Raw genomic sequence first — 24,528 nt, 5'->3', positions numbered from 1 at the left:
CACTATCTGGATGAGTTTGAGACTTTGGCCCTTGCTGATAAAGCCAGGATACTGTGGGGTGCTAACTACATTTGCTGAACCTTGGGGAAATACTGCTGAGTATTCTCCAGAATGTTTATTTGGATATAAACCCCACAAAGCCAAACCTAGCCACCCATTCAAGAAAGATCAGGGCCATAGTCTTCCCCCATTCCCTCCCTCTCATTTGGAGTAAGTGGTTTTGTCTTGCAAAATATGGAGTGGGAGGTTCCAGATACACTGGGAACTTGAAAAAAAGCAGCCCTTCCAACAGCCTCAGGATCTTTCTTGGGCCTCCTGCACAAAGGGCTGTGTTAGGTCTCGTGGCTCCTATAAGAGACTTAGTGCAGTAACTAAGTGTGTTGTTTTAGCTGATACCCTCCATGGATGGCGTCCTTGAAGTCCTGGCAGGACTTTGTTGACTTCAAAGTTCTTTCTCTGCTGTGTCTATGGCCAGGTTCCTGGTAGTTGGAGCTGTCCTCGGGGGCAAGGACAAAGACTCTATTCATTACCCACTATAGCTTGGGTGAAGCTTTTTTCTGTCATCACTTGGGATGGAGAAGTGTTGCAGCCCTTGGTAAACAACTTGCTGAGTGTAATGGGAGACTTCATTTACGTTGAAGTCTAATATAACTATTTTTAATCCCTACAGGGAATCCCATCTAAAACATTTACACTCTGTCCTCCAAGAAATTCAAGTGGGTCCATGTAGATTGCCCAAAGTGGTGCCAAATCATAGACTTGAGAATCATAAAATTGGAAAAGACCTCAAAGACCATCCTGACCCATTGAAATAAGAAGCCTTGTCTACATTGTCCCTGAACAGTGACCATCCTCTTTCTGCTCAAAGACCTCCATGATACTAACCTTCAGGGCAACTCTCTCCATTTTGGGATAGCTCAAATGATTCTTAGGGTTTTCTTTCTACTGAGCAAATATCTACCTTCCTGTAGGGCCAAGACAAAGAGGCCTCACCTCATTTCTGCATGAAGAATAGAATTCTTCTCTCTCCCAGACTTTCTCCTGGTCCTTTGGTGGCCCTGGAGGTGCTCCCATCTGTCAGCATCTGGCCAGGGCAGAGGATGGTGCGATGATCACCCCTCTCCCTTGGGACACTAGACTTCTATCAGTGGTCACCTACCATGATTCCCCTGAATGCCCTGGCAGACCGTTTACTCACACCTCCCCACATCTTTTTTTATCTCAGAACTTTCCTCTCTAGTTCCCCCTCCCTCATATCATGCTTTTGCATTTGTGTTTTCTTCCTTAACCCACATGTAGGGCTTTACACTCATGCCTACTAATGCTTACCTAGCTCGTTCTAGCTTCTTCTCATCTTTACAACCAGTCAAGGTTAGGTCTTTTGATTTGTTTTTGTTGCTCAAAATGTTAGGCTGCCCTTCCCTGCTGCATTCATGTCATCTCTCTCTATATGCCAACTCAATATCATCTAAATCACTGATGAAAATAGTCAATATCCCGAAATAGGTCTAGGACATTGACACATGACTCACCACTCTTTGAATCTGACCTACGGACCACTTTGGGACGCACCTCTCTGGCCTATCATTCAGGCTCCCTGTCTTCATCTGGTCCTCAAGGATGTCATGAGAGTCTCTACTGGATACTTTACAAAATTCTAGCTATACTATGTCTACCCTGTTCTCCAGGTCTACTTGATTAGGAATGCTTTTCAAAAATGGAAATAAGCCTAAGTAGTTTGATTTGTTCTCAACCCTAAGTAATCACTAACCACCCTGGGGACTTGGGTCCACTGAGGGGGGAAGTAGGGAAAGCCATAAGTGGTCAAGGTAAAGTAGAGGGGTGATACAGAGCTAGAAAGTCCCCCTAAACCAAGAGACTAAGCATGACATTCTTAGAATCAGAGGGCATCACTCCACACTTATACCCCAAATGATTCCTGGGGCCCTTGTTCTAAATACTCTCTGAATCATAAAGGAATCAGGGGAGGTTTCTTATGCTCTTGAGTGCCAAGAGGCCTTGGGCTAGTCACAGATATGCCTCTTGAGTGGCTCAGGTTACGGTAAGGTTGGATATGATCATAGAACTCTCTGCCATAGAGAAGGGGGCAGGATTGATACACTAAAGAGAGGGAAGAAAATATTCTGGAGTTCCCCCATTCAGGAAACTAGTGCTGGTCATTGGACGACAGGAATGCCCTCCCTGCTCTGGGCCCTGGACAAGCTTCATCTTCCCTCTGGGACAGAATATTTCACTCTGCATATAATTCAACATAGAAACAAGCATTTATTAAACACCTACTATGTGCAGACACTGTGGTAGGAACTGGGGCAGAGACAGAAGTGGGGTATGAGGGACTTGTGCAAGCTCAATGAGGTGGGACATGGAACAATGAGAGTGGAAGACAGACCAGAAGTTGGTTTGGCTAAAATAAAGCGTGTGAGAGGGAATGATGTATGGTAGAGAGAGCTGTATTGGGAAGGGATTGAGTGTCAAATGGAGGCATTTGTGATTTTGTTTGCTGGTCATTCTGATGTGCCTCTGAGGCTTCTTGGGCAGGGGAGTGACTTGCTTTAAGAAGGTGATTCAGCCAGTTGTGTGACAGGTGGATGGAGCAGGGGTAAAATAGAAATGTGGAGTCCAACAAGGTTGTTGCAGTAGGCCAAAGTGGGGCTGCTGATGGCCAAGGCTATGTGGGGCAAAGTGAATCAGTTTTGGGTCTGTAATGGTGATCAGATCTGAGCTTGGATCACCAGTAGAAAAAAGTTGTTTACTGATTTCGAAGAGCTCACTGCTGCCGCTTTGATCTCTCCCGAGCCTTTGATGTGGCACTCAGCAGCGGCCAGCTTCTCCACATCACTTTCTCATATCCAGGCCACTCTTGATGTCACAGCTCATCTGAGTAGGGACTTAGGACCTGTTGCACTATCGTTTAGCCAGGCTCTCTCTACTCATCTAGAGTCTGTCCAAATGCTGTCTTCTGGGCTAAGGCCAGGTAGATCACCAGAGAATGGGAGGAGCTGAGGCAGACTGGGATTTGGACGCTCTGGTTCTCCAGCTACCTAGGCCAGGCTGCAGTTGATTACTTCTTAACTGAGACGCCTGACAGCTGCTCCTTATTTTCTTACTATTTAAATAAATATCCATTATCTGTTTAGTTTTACTGGTTGTCATCTTAATCCTAGTCTCAACTAGTTCTCAGAGGGCTCCTCACATCACTTTGGCCATGGGTGACTATGTTGATCCTGACTGCCTCACCAGTAAAGGAGATCAAATGGGGAAAGTGAGTGTGTGTGTGTGTGTGTGTGTGTGTGTGTGTGTGTGTGTGTCCTCACCCACACACGTGTTTGTGCTTGTCCATTTATGTATGGGGGGAACTGTCCCTAGTGCTGACTTTGGCCCTTGGGGCTGAGGCTCTCAGAATTTCAGGAGGCCCATCCAGTGCAGGGGGCTGTGAGCCCATGGATACTGCATTCATCTTTATCTTGGCTCATAAGATATTTTACTAGAACTCAAATGCAATTGAGCTATTGCTTCCTCCCCAGCCCACATATTGACATAAGAGCAGGGCTTGAAGTTGAACTCAGAATCACCTTCCTTGAAGTTCATTCATTCATTCTGCAAATAATGATTCAGTTCTGGGGGATGTGGTAGAATTCAAGCTCAAAGATGACATTGTCCCTGCCCTCAGGAAGCTTACCATTTGGTAGCAAGATAAGACACGCTCAGAGTAACTATGATGGACAGTATTACAAAAATACATCAAAAAGATACAGATGAAAGTATTCTAGGAGGTCAGAGGGAGGAGGTCATTAGCCCCAGCCTTCCAGAGGAGGGGAGGTGGCATTTGGATGGGAGGAGCACAGAATGCATAACAGGGCACATATGAGATGTTGAGGAGCCTTGAATGCAGGGCAAAGGAATCAGAACTTTCCTTGGGAAGCAGTAAGGAGTCCTGAAGATTTTTGAGTAGTAGGGTAACATGTGTATCATGCTCCCATGATCCTTCCCTGTCTCCTGCTTGTGCCCTCCCTGACTTGGCATAGTGAAGCGCTCCCCTCCTCATGTGTCCTGCTCTAGGGAATGTGACTTTCACTGAGCATCCACCACAGTATTTCCTATCAGTCAGATGCCCTCTGCAGCAAGGGTGTGTCCACACCCAAGTCTCCCATTCTTGGCCTTGGGGCCTCCCCTCCCAGGCTTGACTAAAGTCACATTGTTCTCTTTTACCTAGGAAGAAGGGCTCTGAGAAGGGAGATACCAACCCCAGGGAGAAAATCCAACTCAGAGCAGGAGCTCCATGCCAGACTCAGCTCCTTCCCCACCTGAAGTCTGTGAAGTCTGCCTCCTGTTTTACTTACCCTTTCCCTTTGGCAGCCTCACCTCACTCACCCCGCAGTGCTGTAGGCAAATGGTCCCTTCCCCATGTTTCCACTGCTGCATCCAGCTCATGTCTGGTAGGAGGCCCAATTGGGAGAGCACAGGTGGAGGACCATGGGCCACCGACATTGGGGAAGTGGCCATTCTCACCATGGTGGAATGAAGGGCCACCAGCCACAGCTGGATACACCTGCATTTCTGCTGGGCTATTGCAAGATCCATCCATTCCCATGCCAGGAGATGATACTTCCAAAGATAAGCCTCTGCAGCTCCCTCTGGTGAGAGTGCCACTACCTTCTCCAGTCCCACAATGCTTGGACTTTTTGCTTTTGTCAACCCCAGCTCATTTCTTCCTCCAGGACAGGGGTTGGGTTTTCCTCCAAAGGACTTTCCTAGCTTTTTAAAGGAAAGATGGAAAAGTAAAAGTGCTGAGGGATGGCAGGTGCAGAGGCAGCTACAAGAATAGGTTCCCCAGAGAGGCCCAGCATCCAGAAGTAGCCCTTGGAGGGCTTTGGAGGATGGGCTGGGCTGATGGTTTGAGTATAGCAGGCAACGTGGAAGAAGACACATGTTACTGAATTTGAAGTGACCTTGGAAATGATCAGGCACCACCAGACTGGCAGTGGGTGAGGAGGAAGAGGAGAGTGGGGAATTGCCTTGAATGGATCTCAGAGTTCTAGGAAACAGAGGTGAGGAAGGGGCCAGTTAGCAGGCCAGTCTGGCTAGAGGGCTAAGGTGGGGTAATCAGTCTGGAAAGGTGGACTGTGGGCAAGCAGACGAGGAGGGCCTTTCCATGGCCAGCAAAAGAAGGACATGGTCCAACCAGCACTTCAGGGACCCCATTTCACAGCCGTGCAGAGGATGAAGGGTTAGAAGCAGGGATGTGGAGTCACATTGTTCAGTTGGCCCCTGTTGCCCATGCAATGAATGGTGCTGATCAGAAGTCTTAGGTCTTCAGATTATGAGAAGAGTGTCTGTGCCCATTTTTCAGATGAGGAAACAGAGATCTTGCAGTGAGAAAGGAGTCGGGCTCCAAGAAGTAGACAACAAATCAGCAAGGGAACCACAGGTTCCTTGACTGGCTAGGTGGAATTTCAGCCCTTCCCAGGAATGCTGCTTCCCTCCAAAAGCTTCCTGCCACAATCGTGAAGAGCTCTTTCCAAAAGTTTTGCCTGTGGGTGTCAAGGCTAGCAAGGCCATGTTCAAACACATAGTGGGCCCCAGGCCTTGGTGGAAGAACTATGAATCCTGGAGAATAAATATATTAAATTAGGAACTCCAAGTTCCTGTGCCCCAAAGGAAACACATTGAAATTGTCTAGGTTCTGGCAGGTGTGGCATATGGTGCCTGTAGCCTAGAAATCTCTTGTTCATGTCAGGAGCAGTGGCAGGGCCCATCAGCCAGAGAGCTCCATGTGTCACCCTGTGGGCTGCAGGCATGGGGAGAAGACAGGAAATCATGGTGTAGGCCAGAGGGGGATCAGCTAAAGAAACTGGGAGTGTTTTTATCAAATAAATAATCCATAATGTATACTAATACAGAATCCTCTGTTTGGCATTCAAAGGCCTAGCCTCTCCTCCCTTAGCAGTCTTCTTCCCCCCTGCTCCCCCTCCCATACTCTTCCATCTCCTGACCCCAGGCATTTGTCCCCCCTCATCTCCACTTCTTGGTTTTTCTGGCTTCCTTTAAGTCCCAACTAAAATCCATTTTCTACAGGAAAATTTCCCATCCCTTCTAAATTCTAGTGCCTTCCCTCCTCTCTGTCCTGTATAAAGCTTGCTTGTACATATTTATTTATTTTAGGCTATGAGCTCCTTGAGAGCGGGGACCATCTTTTGCCTCTTTTTGTTGCCCCAGCACTTAGCACAGTGCCTGGCATATTGTAGGCACTTAGTCAATGTTGATTGACGGACGAAGTGAATAAGAGAAACTTAGGGGTGACCAGTGTCTTCACATTTGTGGAAGAGGGATTCAATTTCTTTTGCTTTGCCCCAGAGGGCAGAATCAGGAGCAATTAAGGAACATCAAAGAAGGGCAGAGCATTCCTCTTCTTAGGGACATAATGAGAACTATCCAAAAGTGAAATTGGGCTGCCTTCAGAGGGAGGGAAATGGAGCATCTATTAAGCACTGACTAAGTGCTCTGACTCTCTCAAAATGGTCCCTGTCCCCAGGGATCTCCCAATCTACTGGGGCAGGGCAACAGCACAAATTAGGTATCGGCCAAGTAAAAGATCATGTACTTTGGGAGGGCAGGCAGTGGGTGGGCAGCCCCTAGACCTGAGCCGATCCTCCAGTGGAGGGACCACCTTCTAGCAATGGGGGCCACCTCTGAGTTCCCCATCACTGGAGCTCTTTATGAAGAAGTCGGATGTCTGCTTGGCAGGTATGTTGTAGGTGGCGCAGGCTGTATTCAATGGTGTCTGAGGTCCCTTTCTGCTCTAAGCTTTGGGAAAAGGTCCTTTTCTGGCTGCTTTGACCAAGGCCAGTTGGGAAAGAGTTTGAGGGGGCACAAAGAAAAGCTTCTCCCTCCATGCCTGGTTGTCTCAGAAGAATATAAGTACTGAGGTGGAGCAGCGCAGCAGGAAGGAGCGGGGGTAGGGCCAGGCCGCCTTCTCAGCTTTCTTTTGGGGCTAATTGATGTTTCTTCCAGTTACTCTCTGCTTTCCCACTTCCTCGTTCCCATGGCAACAGGACTGTAGGAGCCAGGGTCTAGGCTGGACTCGGGAAGGAGCTCTGCACAGAATGGAGAGCTAAGATCAGAAGAGACCCCCCCACCCCCTGCAACTACCCCCACCATTGTACCCACATTGGGGTCAGGGTCCAGACATCCTCTTCCTATCTTTCTTCCTTGCAAAGGCAATGACAGATTCTGGGGCTCCCCAGAGAGGGTTTGCTCCCCTACGTTACCCTCGGACCACCTCACCCAAACTCTTACTCTGCAGGTTCAGAAATCACAGGTTGTAATTAGAAAGTCAAAGAGAGCTGGGTTCAAATCCCAGGACTATCATTTACAGCTATGTGACTTTGGGCAAGTCCCTTCCTTTCTTGGGGCCTCAGTTTCCCCCTTCTGTAAAATGAAAGGGCTGGATTGGCTAACATCTAAGTTCTATGAAGACATCTATCACTCTAGAATTTCAGGGGAGCAGGCAGCTGACTGTGTTCCTCCCACACTGTGCCCACCTGCCAGCATCTCTTACAACCTGGCCTCTATTTACCTTTCCTGGTGCCAAGTCACAGTGAAATATCCCCTGTGGTTGCCTAGAGCGCCCATAACCCTGTGTGTTAGGGAGAAAAAGGCTATCAGGCCATCTACATTCGATAGTGGAACAAGGTTGGGAATACCTCTGTCCTGACAACTGGGGACTTTCCTTGTGATTGCTAAGTGTTCTTACAGGATCCCAGACTTAAGGCCAAAAGAAACTTCTGTGGTCATCTTGTCCAACCCACTTGTTTTACAGGTAAGGAAACTGAGGCCTATGGGAAAGGCAGCAAGCAGCAGAACCCAATTGGAATGCCCAAGTGGTCTTTTCTAGTAAGGACTTGGCCCTGGTCTCACAGCAGCCAGCAGTGCCCACAGCAGGAGAGAAAGGGGCAGTCTGGGGGATTGGAACAGCTCCCAGCCCAAAGGAAGCCTTCTTCCAATCCCCTCATTAGCTCCTTGCCTGTTCCTGCTTCTCCACCCACAGGCCTGGTGTCCTCCCCAGGCAATCTGCTCACCCAGTCAGTTGCCATGGAGACCAAGGATAGGGGGGTTAAGATTCAGGGAGGGGGGGTCTACTAATTAAGGAGAGAGGCTATATACTCTTCTGCAGGCCACCACTAACCCCCCTCCCACCCCCTCCCCTTGCCTATTAGCAGATGAACAAGCTTATTAGGCTTAATTGCAGCTGCCATGGGAGGGAGGGGGAACTGAGTCCCTCTGCAGGGGCACCTCAGCTGGAGATCTGGCAAGGTTAGACCTGAGCTCCAAGAAACTGGGTGGGGGGAGCCAGAAGAATCCCTAGTGGCCAGGAGCTGGCTTGGAGCTGCATAGCAGGTGGGCCAAGGGGCTTCTGTTTCTGGGCAGATGGAAGTATCTATCACACAATCTCAGAACTGAGCAGGCGTCACCTCTGGATATCCTCCACAAGTGGGCACACAGCTTTTGCTTGGAGATCTCCAGTGACAAAGTAGTCCCAGCCTCCTGAGGTCGTCCTTTCCACTTTATGAGAAAGTTATTCCCTCATCATGTCCACATCTGTCTCCCAGAAATTCCCTCCACCCAATTGCTCCTGGTTGAGGGAAAGGGACGGTACAAGCACAGTTCCAAGAAAGAGGATGGAAGGAGCCCCAGGGTCAAAGAATTCAGCAAATCCCAAGTTCCAAAAGAAGGGAGGCTGCTTGTGATTCAAGTGAGATGCTGGAGCCTCCCAGTGTGAGGAGAGAAGGTTGTGGGGTTCCCCTCTGGAGAATTTCTAGGGGGCCAGGATGGGCCAGCAGCTCTGGGCTGGTATTAGCATCACTGTGAGGAGATTCCACGCTGGGGACCTCCCAGAACTAGGGGAGTGTTGGCCACAGAGAGACAATTCTGTCTGGCTGGGGGGGGGGGGGCAGGGGGGGTCTCCAAGCAGAAGCAGCCTAATCTTGATTTCATTCTGTAACAGACCCTCCAAAAAAGACTCTCCAGCCCCAAGGTCATCTCTCTTCCAAGCTAACAATGAACTCCCAGTTCATTGAACTTTGGATTGAGGGGGCAGTGTGGTCTTTATCTAGTTTGACCTACACTCACTTTCATAAACTGGACCAGGGCCTGCTGATAAACAAATTGTGGGTGGAAGACAATGCAAGGAACAGGAAGGGAGCTTCAGGGTTGACACTTTGGCTCCTGGTGTTAGCTCTTGATCAGCCACTTAACAGCTAAAAACAAGAATATAGCCAGAAGCTCTTTGCCAAGAAGACAGTCCAGAGTATTCCCAATCACTGATGATGTGAAATAGTGATGGGAGGGATGAGCCTCAAACTAAGTGTATTTTATGCCTTGGGATATTAGCACAGAGCCATAATGGTTGGCAAGACCTTGGAAAAATGAAGCTTTCCTCACTTCTAATCAATGAATCACAAGACTAGGGAGAGAGACAAACCCTAACCAGAAAGCTAATTCCAAGCATGAGTTTCAAAAATAATGAAGCATATCCATTCACACTGACCTTACTAAAGTAATGACTTTTTAGTGAGAGAAGTTTGCATACTGTTAAAAACTGACTTTAAAATACTGTCATTTCATCTGGATGTCACCCTTTTAAATGTCTGCTTTCACTTATGTTTGATAATGTACATAACATACTAGTGCAATAGGATGGGTATGTAACTGACAAAGAAGGAAATACACACAGGGATGTGTACACTTTTTTTTAATGGATCAGGGTGGGGCTCCCCAAATCCTGGAGACCCCTGCATTAGGAAGCACCAAAGCCGAATCCCTATTGGATTCTCCATTTGCCCAGTCGAGGTTCACTGTCCGCCAATCACAAAGATGCTGATGTAGCTCAGACTAGGTCAGACTGTTATCATACCTGGCTACTTTCCCCTCCCCCTTCCCAGGGACCGCCAAGGAAAGAGAAAAATAGGTTCTGCTTCCCCCTCTATCACTGTGCCCACACCCAACCTAGATCTAGATGAGACGCTGTGGCTCCCACTCCTTCCACTGCTGGCCTCCAGTGGGTATCTAGATGCAGGGACCTAAGTGGGGCCAAGTCTCTCCTTCCCTCTCCCTTCTGGCTTAGGCCAATACCCTGGGCTGTATCTCTGCAAGCTCTCTTGGCATTGGGCTGGATCCTCCAGTCTGCTTAAGTGCCAGGACACTCTGACCTAGTGGAATGAAGGAAATAATAGTTCTCTGTCCTGATCAGCTTGCATCTGGATTTTTCTAACACGACAAGGATGGTGACATTTTTGTCATTGTACCTCAAGCATCTAGCAGATAGATACTCAATGTGCTGTTGAGTAGAAGACTTAACCAGAGCTGAAGGAAGAGAGGAGAGTAAAATTAGGAAAAAACTGGACAGGAAATAGATGGCTTGGAATGAACTGGCTGGAAAACTTTAGTAAAGCAATGGATGCCCCAAAAAGAAGAATGGAGAAGAAATAGTAGGACCACAAACAAAATTGGGAGAAAAACCAGAAATAAAAACAACTGACCTGGAAAAATCCCTAGTTTCTCAGAAGTTGGTATAGCAGGCTAGTGTAGGGGCCCGAGGCACCTGGGAATGTTGAACCTGGAAAAGAGGAAACTTGGGGGAAGGGGAGAAGATGGGATGTCTTTCTTCAATTAACAAAAACCCTCAAATTTGTGTAGTGGCTTATGACCTGCACCATTTAGAGCCTTCCAAGTGTTTGGAGGACTGTCAAAACCAGGAGCGAATGCGGGAAAGAGAGGCCGATCTTGATCCTAACTATCTGAGCTGTTCCAAAGTGGAATGGTCAGCTTGGGGTGAGGATGAGCTCTCCATCCCCAGACACTCAGGGAAGAATTAGCTGGCAGCAATAATAATATGGAGTGGCTAAGTGGTGTGGTGGATAGCATGCTGTGCCTGAAGTAAAGGAGACGATTTCAAATCCAGCCTCAGACACTGACTAACTGTGTGACCTTGGGCAAGTCAGTTAACTTCTGTCTGCATCAGTTTTCCCAACTGTAAAACAAGGTTAAGAATCACCTACCTCCCAGGATTGTCGTGAAGATCAAATGAGATAATGCCTGTAAAGCACTTAGTACAGTACCTGGTACATAGTAGGTGCTATAGAAATTGTTACTATTATTCTTACTGGGCAGCTGCAGTGGGTGGTGGTGTGGACATGAAATGGGGGCTCTCATCCTGGCTCCTCACATCCTTTCCCCCCTAGGTTCCTGAAGACTTATTTTCATTCCAATTACCAAAAGTCCACAGGAGGGCGCTCTTTCCCCTTCTATCCCTGCCCCCCCAAGAATGGGGTTGCTTTCAGTTTCAACCCCTTCCTGAGGAAAAGTGGTGCAAAGGTTCAGTTGATGGGGTGGGGGTGGCAGAAGGGGAGCAGATCCCGAGCAGTGGAAGAGATGGCTATTTTCTAGATCCTTCCTAAGTTGCCAACACTGCTGACTGTTTTAATCCTTCCCTTTCTCTTCATGATGGCTGATGTCTCTGGAGGGCTTTAAGGTTCTTGCATTATCAAAGCCAGCTCTGCAGTCCAACCCCAGCCCCAAAGGAATCCCCATTAGAATGTATTGAGGAGTGGGAATCCTTCCTTCCCTCAAAGAGGAGAAAGTGCCACTCTTTGGAGGAAGAATTTTCATCTATTTCTCCCAGTTCTGGGAATCTAAGCCCTCTTCCTCGGGATGGCCATTGAGATACCTGAAGCCAACATTCTCATCCCTGATACTGCATCCCTTTCTCTTCTCCACATCCAGCTGCTTCAAACAGTCCTCATCTAGCATTGTCTTCAGGCCTTTCACCAGTCTGGTCACTTCCCTCTCAATTCTTTCGGCTTGTCAAGCTTCCTTTTCAGTTGTGGCACCTGCCTAGAACTGAACACGATAAATCCCATGTGTTCTGACCACAGGTCTGGGCACTGGGCCTCTCTTCATGCAATCTAAGATTCCTTCTGATTTCTTGGCTGCCAGATCTTATTGTGGTCCACTAAAATGCCCAGATCTTCCTCAGTCTAGCCATGTGCCTCTTCTCCTGTAATTCCACGTGAAGGCCGCTAGATGGTGCAGCAAATAGAGTACTGCCCCCAAAGTCAGGAAGACCTGAGTTCAAAATAGACCTCCAATACTTTACTAGCTGTGTGACCCCGGACAACTCATTTAACCTCTTTTTATCTCAGTTTGGGGATAATAAGAGCACCTATGTCAAAGGGTTATTGTGAGGATCAAGAGAGATAATATTTGTAAAAAGTGCTTAGCACAGTGCTTGGCACATAGTAGGCCCAAATAAACATGTTTCCTTACTTACTGCTTGTGAAGGTGAGTTTCTGAACCTCAGTTAACACTTTACATTTATCCCCTAAATCACAAAGCACTTTCCATCTCATCTTCACTTAAACCCTTTGGGGGTACTACAGATAGTATTATAATATTCCTATAAAAGAATATCATATATATTATATATAATTATATATTACATAATATAATTATATACCATATGTTACAGTTACCATTTTACAGATATGGCACCAGATGTTCAGAAAGGTTCAGTGATTCACTCAGCACAACTCGGCTAATGTCAGAGGCCGGTCTCCCCTGCCTCCAGGGCCAACAGTCTGTCCACTGAGCTGTGAGACTTTTGCCATAGTAACCTAGTTCTGAACACAGATTTCTCTACTTTGAAGCCATCACTGACTATCCTTTCAGGGAGTATTTTCCTATGTGGGGTTCAGGTTGACTGACTCTGATTCTACAGATACTCTTAGCATCTTAATGAGTCCTAGACAAAAGCTGTCTCCATTTTGGGCCTCCAGTTTCTCCCCTTTCACTCATTCCTCAGATTCAACATGGTCATACCTAAAGGCACTGATGGATGAGTTTTTCATTACTGTTCCAATGATCTCTTCTCAGTCCCCATCTTTGACCTCTCTGAAGCCTTGGACACTTTAGACACACTCTCCTCTATGGCTTTGCATTGTACCACTAACTTTTGCCTGGTTCTTCTCCTACCTCTCAGACTGCTCCTTCTTAGACTTTTGTCTCCAGCAAAAAGTCACACCCATCCTCCCACCCCACCCCAATCCCCCCTCCACAACTGCTAACATAGACATATCTCAAACCTCTGTCCTGGGCCCTCTTCTTTGATTGGGTGTCGGGAGTGGGGACAGGAATGGAGGGGAGAGGGGTATGTACAACTCAATATAACTAAGTATAGCTCCCTAGTCTGCAGTGCATCCTGAAGATTCTCCCTTTTCTCTATTTCAACTGCTTCAAGTGGCATTGAGCTCCTCAAGGTGGGACCCATGGGATCTGAGTCCTTGTTTCCTGGGAAATTGAGCCCTTCTCTGTCTTTCTTTTGCTTTCCTTTTCCCATCCTCACTTCTTTTCTTCTCTGCTTTCTGGGGGTCTCTGGCTGTGCCTCTCTGGCTGGGAGAGTGTTTGCAATGACCCACATCGGGATGCTAGGTGCTCTTGGGGTGATCCACCCACCCCTCATGTTGTGGCACTGACAATACATTTCCCCTGATGCATTCTTCCCAGACTCTTGGCTTATGTCAGCTCAACTCTATCCAACAAAGATTTACCAAGTGCCTACTATGTGCCAGGTACTGAGCTAGACACCAGAGTTACAAAGAAAACAAGTAAAAAAGGGGGGGCCGCCCCCAAGGAGCTTCTACTCTCCTGGGGAATGTCACCAGAGGTATTTCTGGGTCATTATAGTATGGTTGCTGGGTTCCTGGCATGGGTCCCTAGATGATGGATTTAGGATTGTCAGGTGCCAATTCTGCCGCTAACTAGCTGTGTGACCTTGGGCAATGTTTTTTACACTTGAGGAAACTGGATCTCATTTGGAGCAGATATTCTCTAAGGTTGGAGATTTGGAGCTGGAAGGGACCTTAGAGATCACTTACTTCAGCCTGCCTTTTAAAGATAAGGAAACTGAGGATGAGAGGTGAAGTAGCTTGCCCAAGCTCACCTGGCTCATCCGCCTAGCTCGAACGTTCTCTGCTCTCCGGTCTAAGGTCCTTCTCCGTTCTGAGTGTTATGCTTTTCAGTATAGCATATCACCTTCTGAATGAGATGTAAGGACCCAGGGGTCCCCTCCCCCATCGGGAAACTCACTTCCTGTTGTAAATGGGAGGTTCCAGGGAGCTGGGGGGGCACCTCGCCCGGGGGAGGGGTGGCCCTGAGGGTGACCCTGTCTCCTCTCTTCCCAGGCTGTCTACAAGGCCTGGCTGTGCTCTGAGTACTTCAAGGTGACCCAGCACAACTGCCATCCCCGGGTGCCATGCGAGAGATACTGCCTGGAGGTGCAGACCAGGTGCCCCTTTGTGCTCCCCGACAATGACGAGCTGATCTATGGAGGTCTCCCCGGCTTCATCTGTGCAGGTCAGGGGGGTGGGGCAGGCAGAATGGGGGAGGGGCGAGGAGGGCCCCAGACATAGTGGGGAGGGGCGCGGAGGGCCCCAGGCAGAGTTGGGGAGGGAAGCTGGGGTTGGGCCAGGACCTCAGCCGAGGTACTCACTGGGGGGCCACCACCTCTTCTCCGCCCCCACCCCCCATTGGACTCTGGGAGGAAGGCTCAGCGTCTTCGGGAAGGGTCAGGGGCCCAGGCGAGGCCTGGCGGCGCTCGCCAACTGCCAAGCCCAAGCCGCCCGCTTGTCTGTTGGCAGGGGTGATGGAGAGCTCGCGGGGCTCCGAGGAGGCCGAGTGCTGTGAGGTGGACTTGAAGCCCTGTGCCGGCTCCTCCGGGGGGGGACGCGCATTCCCTGAGACCTCCCAGCACCAGCAGCTGCCCCCCTCCCACCACCACCTGCTGGCCCCCTCAGCATACAGGCCCCCTGCGCTGCTGCTGCCGGTGTCAGGGGGCTCCTGCCTCAGCCCTGGCAGGATCCGCCTGTGCGTTCTGGTGTTCACACTCATGCTGCTGCACACCGCAGCCAGAGTGCGGGGGGTCTGGGCCTACAGGTGCTGCCTGCCCTAGAAGAGGGCGTGTCCAGAGAAGAATGTCCCCCGGGGAGGGAGGGAGAGCGCCCCTCCAGCCAGCGCGCAGCGCCGCTGCTCCTGCCGCCGCTCCTGCAAAAGACCCTCCTCCCAGAGGAGGTGCAGGACCAGGGGAGGGGGGAGGGGGACCCCCGGCCCGAGAGCAGCTCCGACGGGGGGGGGGAGCAGGGAGCAGCCTCCAGCGCCCTCCCCCAAGTCCAAGCCAAAAAGCGGGGAGCAGTCACCCCGGCTCGAGACCTGGCTCTGGCAAGCAAGCCCACCCCAGGCCTTCAGATGTCCCGTGGGGCGACCAGGAGAGGAGGCGTCCTCTCCCACATTTCTTGTGTTATTCCCTGCAAGCCCCGCTGCCCCCCAAGTCCCCACACTCCTAGGAGTTAGCCGGCAATGCCTTCCCTTATCTCGCAGCCTTGTACCCTCCTCTTCCCGGGGCCAAAGTGAGCTTCTCTAGTGTAGTGGCTGGCGAGGGACAAGGAGCCAGGTTTCTGTAGGAAGAATTAGCTAGGGAGCCCTTGGGAAGGGGCTTGGGGAGATAGGAGCAGAGGAACGAAAACAGGGCTCGGCAGGTGGGGGAGGAGAGGAGACACTCTCGGGGTTGAGGGCAGGCGAGGAACGCCCCGATTCGGGGACTCCAAGCAAGGCCCAAGGATAGTCTGGTTATTGGAGAGAAAAGGCAAACAGGCTGTGGTACCTGGGAGGCTGGCCTGTCCCGAAGGCCTGCACAGAGGGCAGTGCCTGTCCCCCAGCCAGCAGCATTGGAGAGGAGGACACCAGCTTAAACCAGAGACAGGCGCAGGAAAACCTTGTAAGGCAGCAGACAATACGCTTCTCCTTCACTTGGGCTCAAAGATAGAGAGCCGGTTCGGACTCAGCTCTCACTTTGGAGGGCCATGGAGAAAAGGTTCAGGCCTGGGGCCCCACGCAGGCTTTTCCACCTGCATCCCATCCCAATCTTCAGTGAAGGGAGGGCCTGGTGCTACCACTGAGGCCGAGACCTGCCCAAGTGAGCCTCCCACCTGACCTACCAAAGACCAGATGCCATTTAAGGGGCACTTGAGGGGACAGCAAAGGATGTACAAGGAGAGCAGCAGTGAAGGTCCCTGCTGACCCTGGCTGAGCCGGGATATCCTCTAAGGCTTCGAGGAAGGCTCAGTTTCAGCAGGTTCCCAGCCAGTGAAGGCCAAGACCCATGAGAGCTGATCCTGGGAGCCACTGGTAGGGGACCTGGGGATTGCAAAAGGATTGTGGGTGAAGGAGGCTGTAAGCTAAAGCCTGGAGTGGATGGGAGTGAAGCAGGTCAGGGACTGGATTCAATTAGTGGGCTCAGAGAGGTTGGGGAGGGCACAGAGTCAGGGCTGACAGGCTCGTAGGGAAGCCCAACTCTGTCCTGTAGCTCAGCCCTGGGGTCTAGCCAGTCAGGGAGCTAGCTCTCTGTGGCCAGGTTCTCTTAAAGTATTTGCATGGATTGTAGAGTGGGGCTCAAGGATGAAAGAGACCCTCAGAAGTGCCCTCTGCGGGCGGGGCGGGGGCGACAGGCTTGTGGAAGCCAATAGCACCTCCCCCACCCACCCCAAGTGCCCAGGAGCTGCCCAGCTCGGACTAGCCAGGAGGCACCAAAGTCAGCGTTGATGTTATTCTACTTCCCCAGCCTTTGTGAGCTGCCTCCCTCCCTCCCTACCTCCTTCCCTCCGTCTGGTCCTTCCCCAGCTGCCTCCCTCTACCCTAAACTGGCCAGATTCTACCACCATTTTCTACACTGTGCTTCATGAGGAGGACTTTTTTGCACTAGTTCCTATGATATTCATTGTCTGAGCCAGTTACCAAGAGCTCCCCCTGCCCCAACTGCCCGATGCCTACCCACTGCCCTCCCGCTAAAATTCAGTTGTCTCCTCGCTCTTCTATTCCAACTCTGTGTTCAGTCTCTCTGTGTGTGTGTGCGTGTGTGTGTATGTACCTGTGTACTGCTTTCAGTTTCTGTTGTGCTGGGGATGGGGGTGGGGGTGGGGGGTGGAGGTGGGAACAGAGGCTCCTCAGCTCCCTGTTAACCCCATAAAGAAATAAAATGGTAATACTTGAAGATAACTTCCTGGCTTTCGTTCTCCTCTGTGCCCTGCGGGCCTGGGCTTCTTGGGGAATGGGAGGAATTCTGGAATGGTGCTCCACATGCTTCCAGGAAGGACTGGTCTGGGGATGTAGAAAGGGGCCCCTTTTGCACAGGGTGGAGTGAGAAGGCCAGAGCAGGGAGCTGCATTTGGACTAAGAAGAACTGCTCGCCAAGATATTTCTCCACTCTGAGCCTTCAATTCCTAATTATGTAAAATGAGGATGGAACATGGTGGTCTCTTAGATACTTTCTGACTCTGTGGCTCTGGCTGGCCTGGAGACCCTGCATGGAAGGCATTGGGCTCTCTCCCTTGCCCTCTCACAACCTCAGTTTCCTTCTCTGTCACTGGAGGAAGGCCCCAGTTCTGACATCCTCCAATCCCCCAATTTTTTTCCCTCTCTCTTTCCTGTACTCCAGTACCATGGAGCTCTCTTCCTGGTTCCTTGGTGGATCTTAAGGAACCCTGGGCTTGGGGCTTCTCTGGTCTGCCTCTTTCTCCCCAGCCCAAGGCCTTCAAGTGTTACTGATGCTCCTCCCATCAGGAGCTGTCCTGGGCTGGCTGGGGATAGGGACAGAAGGGGGAGAGAAGCTCTCAGAACCTGGTTCTGGACATAGCCCCTCTGGCATTCAGCTGCTGGCCTCCCCTCAGAGCTGCTGGAGGTGGGGTGAGCTACACAGGAAGGAGAGAAGGGGTGGATTCTCCCTGAATGATAACAAGCACTCTGCACAGCTCTCACTGGACACAGAGCCAGACTTAACCCTGCCTTAGAGCAGCAGCTCCTAAGACTTGAAGAAATACCAAAGAAAACCCCCATCAAGGAAAGATTGACAGGCCATTGGCCCACCTGCTTCTTAAGTTTGCTTTGTTGGACCCAATGTGTGTAGGTGAGCATACTAGGGAATATGCCAATGAAAACATACACATGTTTTCAGTCATGTCTGACTCTTTGTGACCCCATTTGAGGTTTTCTTTGCAAAGATACTGGAGTGGTTTGCCATTTTCTTCTCCAACCCATTCTGCAGAGGAGGAAACAGAGGCAAACTAAGACTGGACTGGGGTCATGCAGCTAGTGAGTGTCTGAAGCTAGATTTGAATTCAAAAAGAGGAGTCTCTCCACTGCAGTGTCACCCAACTTCCCCAAGCATATGTCAAGGCAGGTTTATTAGGTGTCTTTGTTAGGTGACCTTGAACATGACAGACTCTATGCTAACTATCCCCTCCCTTCACCCCTTCTCTTAGCCCTAGTTCTCTTAATTCTGTTTCTTCTCTATTCCCTTAACTGGATCCCCATCTTTCCCTCACTTTTCCAATGTGATTGATCCCCCATGCCCATTATCTGTCCTCTCTTCTTGAGTTACACTCACTGGGGCTTCAATTATTCCACATACATGGGGACTCCCCAACTTTCCCCCAAGGTTCCAGGCCTGAATTTCCAGCGATCTTCTAGATAGCTCTACCTGGGTGTCCCTTGGACGCCTGGAACTCAGAAGCTCCCAAGTGAACTCATCCTCTCCTCTCAAGTCCCCAGCTTCTCTGCTTCCACTCTTGAAAGCCCCAGGGCTCATCATCTCAGCAGCATCTGGGGCTCTTTTCTCTCCCTCACCCCTACAGGCAGCCCCTCGATGATCCTTCAGGTTCTGCCTGATCCAACTGCCCTTGGCTCAAGCCCCTCCACTGCAGCCCCACCGTTACCGTCTGTTCTTTCTGCCTCAGTTACCGGAAGAGGCTCCTAGCTGCGCTCCTTCCCACCAGTCTTCCCGCTCTTCGCTGCCCAGTGCCTCCAGAACTCAGCACAGCACCTGGCACGAAGGAGGTGCCTAATCAATGTTTTTTGATTGATTATGACATTGCTAGGATCATGTTGAAACTCCTAGTCATTCTCTGTGTGACGTTGAGCAAGTCGCTAATCCTCTCAGAGCATCACTTTAAGCTCACCTGCGAACTAAGGGGACTGAACTGAATGCCATTTCAGGTTCCCTGCAGACCTCTCTGATCCTCAAAAGTCCAAGTGGCTTTTAGCCCTGAGTCTATGCCCCTGGGAGCCTGGCCCAGGTGACTAGCCAGAGCCGAGCACTGACATTACAGAGCAAAGTATGCTAGACAGTCCTTGTTCTCAGAGAGTTCACATTTTATAAAAGGAGGAAAGGCAACATATCCAAAGGAACTGGTATGGCCAGAGAGATATCCGGAAAGGTCTGTGGAAAACCAAGCAAGAGAAGGCTAAAGCTGGTCTGCCAAAGCCCAGGGAGGTTCCGGGTTCCCCAATGCCAGGTGGAGATGGCGTGGCTGCAGATACCTGGATGGAGGGCACCCAGGAACCTTCGGAGCTGGCTCCAGCGTATCGCCTTCCACTCCTTTTCCTGGATGCTACATTGCAGCAAAACTGGATGATTTTCCATCTCTCTTGCTCCATCCTTCCCTCTCCTACCCCTGTGCCTTTGCTCTCAATATCTGTGACATCTGGAATATGCTTTCCACTTCTGTTTCTTGAAGTTTCTCCTTTCCTCCAACCACCATCTCAGGCCTCCATTCCTCTCCAGGGCAGGGACTGGTTACCTGCAATTAGAGTTGATGAAGATTTGTCACTATCTTGCTGGGTTCTGATCTTTCTGCGAGGCACTGAGAATACAAAGCCAACCCCTGCCCTTGAGCCAATTCCATTCTCATGCTGAAGGGGAATATAACGTGCACAGAGAAGTAAATACAAAGTAACTTCAGGAAAAAGAGAGCACTGGCAACTGAGGTCGATCGTGGCAAGCTTGCCCAGGATACAGACCTAAAGTGAGCAGTGCAAGGAGCGAAGGATCCTTACAGGCGAAGGTGAAGGAGAGCATTCTACAAATAAGGGAGACCGCCTGAACATGAGTGGTGGAAAGAGGGGCCCGGGGGAGTCCAGGTTAGCTGAGAATCCACCAGGAAGTCAGCAAACATTTATTAAGCACCTACTGTATTCCAGGCACTGAGCTAAGTGCTGGAGATATGGAGAAAGGCCAAAGCTGGTCTGTGTCTAGAGAGAGACCACATCCATACAGCCACGTACAAACAAGGATGCACACGATAAAGTGGAGGGAATCCCCAGAGGAAAGGCTCTCTCTTCAAGTGAGATAAGGAAAGGCTTCCTGCAGAAGGTGGGATTTTAGAAGAAAGCCAAGAGGTGAAGGGATGGAGAGAGTGTCAGCGTGGGGAGAGGGGAGGCAGTGAAAATGTTCAGGGTTGGGAGATAAAGGTTCATGTTGGGAGGAACCTCAAGGCAGCCGGTGCCACTGAGTCACAGAGTAGGGCTGGATGTGAGATTTCAGAAGACTGCTAAGAAAGGAAGGGGCCAAAGGAGGGGTGGCTTTAAAAGCTACAGGCTTTCTGTTTGATCCTGGAGGCAATAGGGAGCCACTGGAGTTGATCGACAGCTGAGTGAATGATGACTGGGATGTGGGCGGGACTTGAGGCAGGCAGACACGCAGTGATGAGGACCTGCACCAGGCCAGATGTTACTGAGGCAGAAATGACAGCCCTTAACAAATGGAAGGTGAGTGAGTGAGCAGTCAAGGATGAGCCCCAGTGCACAAACTGCAAGTGACTGGGAGGCAATAATGAGGCAGTTAGGGAGAAGGGGACGTTTGGGGGCAAAGAGCCTGAGTTCAGTTTTGGACACTGAGCTTAAGATGTTGATGAGACAGGCAATTCGAGGTGGCTACTAAGCAGTTGGAGATTCAATACTAGAGGTCAGGAAAGGACTTCGGGCTAGATAAACAGACCCAAGAAGCCTTCTATGGCAATGCAGGACTGACACTCAGAAGTGAGATGGGGAAGCATTTTCATCCAGGTGAAGGCAGGATGGCTACTCCTCCCAGCCCCCCATGTATCATAGAGCTTTGGCTGGGTCTTTTGTTTGCACTCTTATCCCTCCCCCCCCTCCAAGGACTCTGGGCTCATGGGGGCCAGGTTTGATCCTGGGGATCAGCTTGTCTCTTGGACTGCTTGCCCATATCTGTAGCACCTCCTCCCTAGGCATTACCTTGCATCTAGGTTTCACCAAATTGTACTAGAATCCTTGTACACATGATCATTGAACTGCTTGAGTATCAGATATGGGGATGGACTTTATTTTACCTGCTCTGAAAAACTTAAGAGTGAACATAAAAAGAAAGTGCTCCTTAGATTTCTGTGGAAAGGAAAGGATTCTTTGTGCATCCATGGACAAAATTCCCCTCAGCCCAGCACTATGGAGGCATCTCACAGCAATATCATGGAGGAGGGCTGGCGAGGCTCGCATCTCCTGACCTCCCCTTAGCATGGGCTTGATCTTGTGGGGAGAAGTCTCTTCTTCTCTGGGAAGTGAGTGGGTAAGGACAGCCTTTGTCTCGGGGAGACCAGCGCTTACTTCCACATTTAAGAATTCTTGTATGTGGGAAATTAGGATTACCCCCAAACGAATCCCCAAAGCTAGCAATATCCATTCTGCGGACTGTTGAACTCTGGTCTGTGCTCAGAAAAAGAGCCAAGAAGGCAGGAGAAGGCAACTGGGAGCCTGAGGTCCAAGAATGCTCCTCTCAATCTCCCCTGATGCAGCACAGGTCACTTGCCACGAGCTTCTCTTCCATGTTGTCATTTCCTGCCCCTTGGGGGAAGGGAGAGGAAGAAAACTACCCTTCCCTCTCTTTATTGGACTCCAGTCTGGAAGTCCAAGGGAGAGAGAGTGTGGGGAAAGACAACAGGGAAAGAGGGCAAGCCCTTTCACAGCTGATCCTCAGATAGGAGCCCACCCTCCTCAGTCTCAGGCAATCGGCCAAAAAGAGGCAGCCCCTATACCTGAAACCCAATGGCCAATGTGTCAGGGTAGAAGCTGATGTCCAGGGAAGTTGCCCTTTAGATCTCTGGAGCAATCGCATGCCTTGTGATCCCAGGAAGGTGATGAGAGTTTGACAAATTGAACAGAGGCCCCCCTGCTCAACACCCTTATGTCACTGATCTCATTCTCTTTGCTCTCAATGCTCTTTGGGTACCCATTTTCTACCAGTTAGGTTGTAAGCTCCTGGAGAACAAGGGCCACCACCATCAAGTCTCTCACTATATGTAGTAGGTGCTGAATAGATGTGGGTTCCATTGAATTGAACTGACTCCATATCTAAAGCTCTTTCCACAACAGGGCACTGGTTCTCTCCACTGTACAGAACTATAGAGCAGTTCTCATGAGCTGGTGGTACATCAAGTGAGAGATAAGTGTCCAATACTATCAGGAGATGACAGGGGCGGAGGAGGAGGGGAGAGCTAGGTCCTAGTCTTAACTCTATCATTAAATGTAACTTCCTCTTCTGTGTGCTAGGGTGATGGGCTGCTCCTTTTCCAGTAATCACAGAAGGCCCAGAGAGCTCATTGAACAGTTTGACACATCAAAAATCAACTATGTTTGAATAAGTTCCTAATTTGAAAGGATGATAAGGGCTTTGGGTCTTTGGATAAAAACAGATGACACTACCCAAGGAATATCTTATGATTTTTTAAAAGAAAAACAGCCAGTTTGGGATTTGGATCATTCCCCAAACTGGGCATCCCATGGGGAGGGAGTCTCCCCCTCCAGTTCAGCAGAGAGCTACATCTGAGGGGAGCTTCCCAAAGGGAGAACCAGAAGCTGAGAGTTTGCCTTTTGCTCCCTCTCTGGTATGTAGCCCATTCTCCCCAGAAATCTGAGTGTGCAGAGGGAGAATGGGCTCCTGCCCCTCTCTACTGTGTTATACAAAGCCTCCACAGGCTGCGATTGATTTCTCTTCACCCAGTCACACAAGATAGTTCTTGAGCAGCAAATAGTATCAGCTGCTTTCATACAAAGCCTCCAAGAATCTTTCCCACTGACTGAGGGCTTGTCACCTAGCTGACATTTGTTTTATTGAATCACTCAGTCTAGATGGCTAGGCTTGCCATGATGAATTCACTGAGGTTGAGGGACATGAAACAAAGGGCTTGTGCTCCTTCTCTACCTTGGATATTCCCAACCCTTTCCTCCTCTGCAAAATGAACAGACTGGATTCAGTGACTTCTGATTTCCTTCCCAGTTCTATTTCCCTACAAGTACCTAACACAAAAGGGTCTTTCTGCCTCTGCTAATCCATCATCAGCCAGTCTGTGGTCCAAAGTCTCTTCTAGGCATCACCAAATGAACGAGGTGCTTGCCATCTTGGAAGAGGTTGCTACGTCCCAGGCAGGGTCCTCTGCTTCTCCAGTGGCATCGAAGACTACTCATCTCCTCGAGTCCTCCACCCTAGAAGGCTGCAGGACCAGCCCCCAGCCGCACTTGCCCCACTCCCTACCCCAACACCTCCACTCCTAGCTCACTTCTCTCTAGCCCAAGAGCCCAACTTTCTGGAGTGCCAAGTTCCTGAGTTCTCTTTCCAGACAATAGAACCTTGTCTGTATTCTGTATTGCCTACTTTCTCCAGACATTTCTAGCCCTACCTCAAGGGACTGAGGAGATCCCAAGGTTAGCAGTTACTGAGTTTAGTTATGGAAGTATGGATAGGGTGTGTGGTGGGGGGGTTGAGGATAGGTCTGCATTTGAAGAGTCCTGCCTGCCCCTCTTTGTTCTAGGCTAGCTAATTCCTTCTTTGTCCTGCCTGCCTTCCTTCCTTCTTCCTTCCTTCCCTCCCTCCCTCCCTCCCTCTATCCCTTCCTTCCTTTCTTCCTTCCTTCCTCCCTTCCTCCCTCTCTTACCTCTTTCCCTCCTTCCTCCCTTCCTTCCTTCCTCCCTTCCTTCCTTCCTTCCTTCCTTCCTCCTTCCCTTCCTCCCTCCCTTCCTTTCTTCCTTCCTTCCTTCCTTCCTCTTTCCCTTCCTCCCTTCCTTCCTTCCTTCCTTCCTTCTTCCTTCCTTCCCTCCCTCCCTCTATCCCTTCCTTCCTTCATTCCTTCCATCCTTCCTTCCTCCCTCTCTTACCTCTTTCCCTCCTTCCTCCCTTCCTTCCTTTCTTCCTTCCTTCCTTCCTTCCTTCCTTCCTTCCTTCCTTCCTTCCTTCCTTCCTTCCATCCTCCCTCCCTTATTCTCTCCTCCCTTCATTCCTGCCTTCCCTCCCTGACTTCCAGGTGTTCCCCACCATCACATGCTCCCTAGATGTCAGACTTTCTTCCTGTCTCCAGCAGGGCACTGGCAAATGTTTAACAACCAGTTTGGGGAGGGGTGTGGGGGAGTAGGAAAATATAGACACAAGTCACTTGTAAATTTAATCTGCTCTTTTCACATTTTCTCCATCACTTTCTTAAGTGTAAGCAATCAAACACATAGTCCCTCCAGCCCTGCTTTTAGGTGTTTGCTGATTTTCCAGGTGGGACCCTTGGCTGGCTCAATCCTGAGGCTCCTGCTGTCCTTGGCCCGGTCCTTACTCCAGCGAACAGAAGC

At 50.0% G+C, this 24,528-nt stretch overlaps 1 protein-coding gene across 1 annotated transcript in view; it reads left to right on the top strand.

The window, feature by feature from the left end:
• Positions 1 to 17,022, top strand: part of NALF2 (NALCN channel auxiliary factor 2) — a 32,955-nt gene extending 15,933 nt beyond the window's left edge. Inside the window, exons 2-3 of the mRNA XM_072625886.1 lie at positions 14,259 to 14,430; positions 14,715 to 17,022. Of these exons, the coding sequence (XP_072481987.1) occupies positions 14,259 to 14,430; positions 14,715 to 15,025 (483 nt within the window). The 3' untranslated portion in view covers positions 15,026 to 17,022. The remainder of the gene's footprint in view (positions 1 to 14,258; positions 14,431 to 14,714) is intronic.
• Positions 17,023 to 24,528: the final 7,506 nt, after the last annotated feature.

Source organism: Notamacropus eugenii, chromosome X (assembly GCF_028372415.1).
Source record: "Notamacropus eugenii isolate mMacEug1 chromosome X, mMacEug1.pri_v2, whole genome shotgun sequence".
In the NCBI taxonomy this organism is placed as follows: Eukaryota; Metazoa; Chordata; class Mammalia; order Diprotodontia; family Macropodidae; genus Notamacropus; species Notamacropus eugenii.
This window is presented reverse-complemented; position numbering and strand designations above follow the sequence as displayed.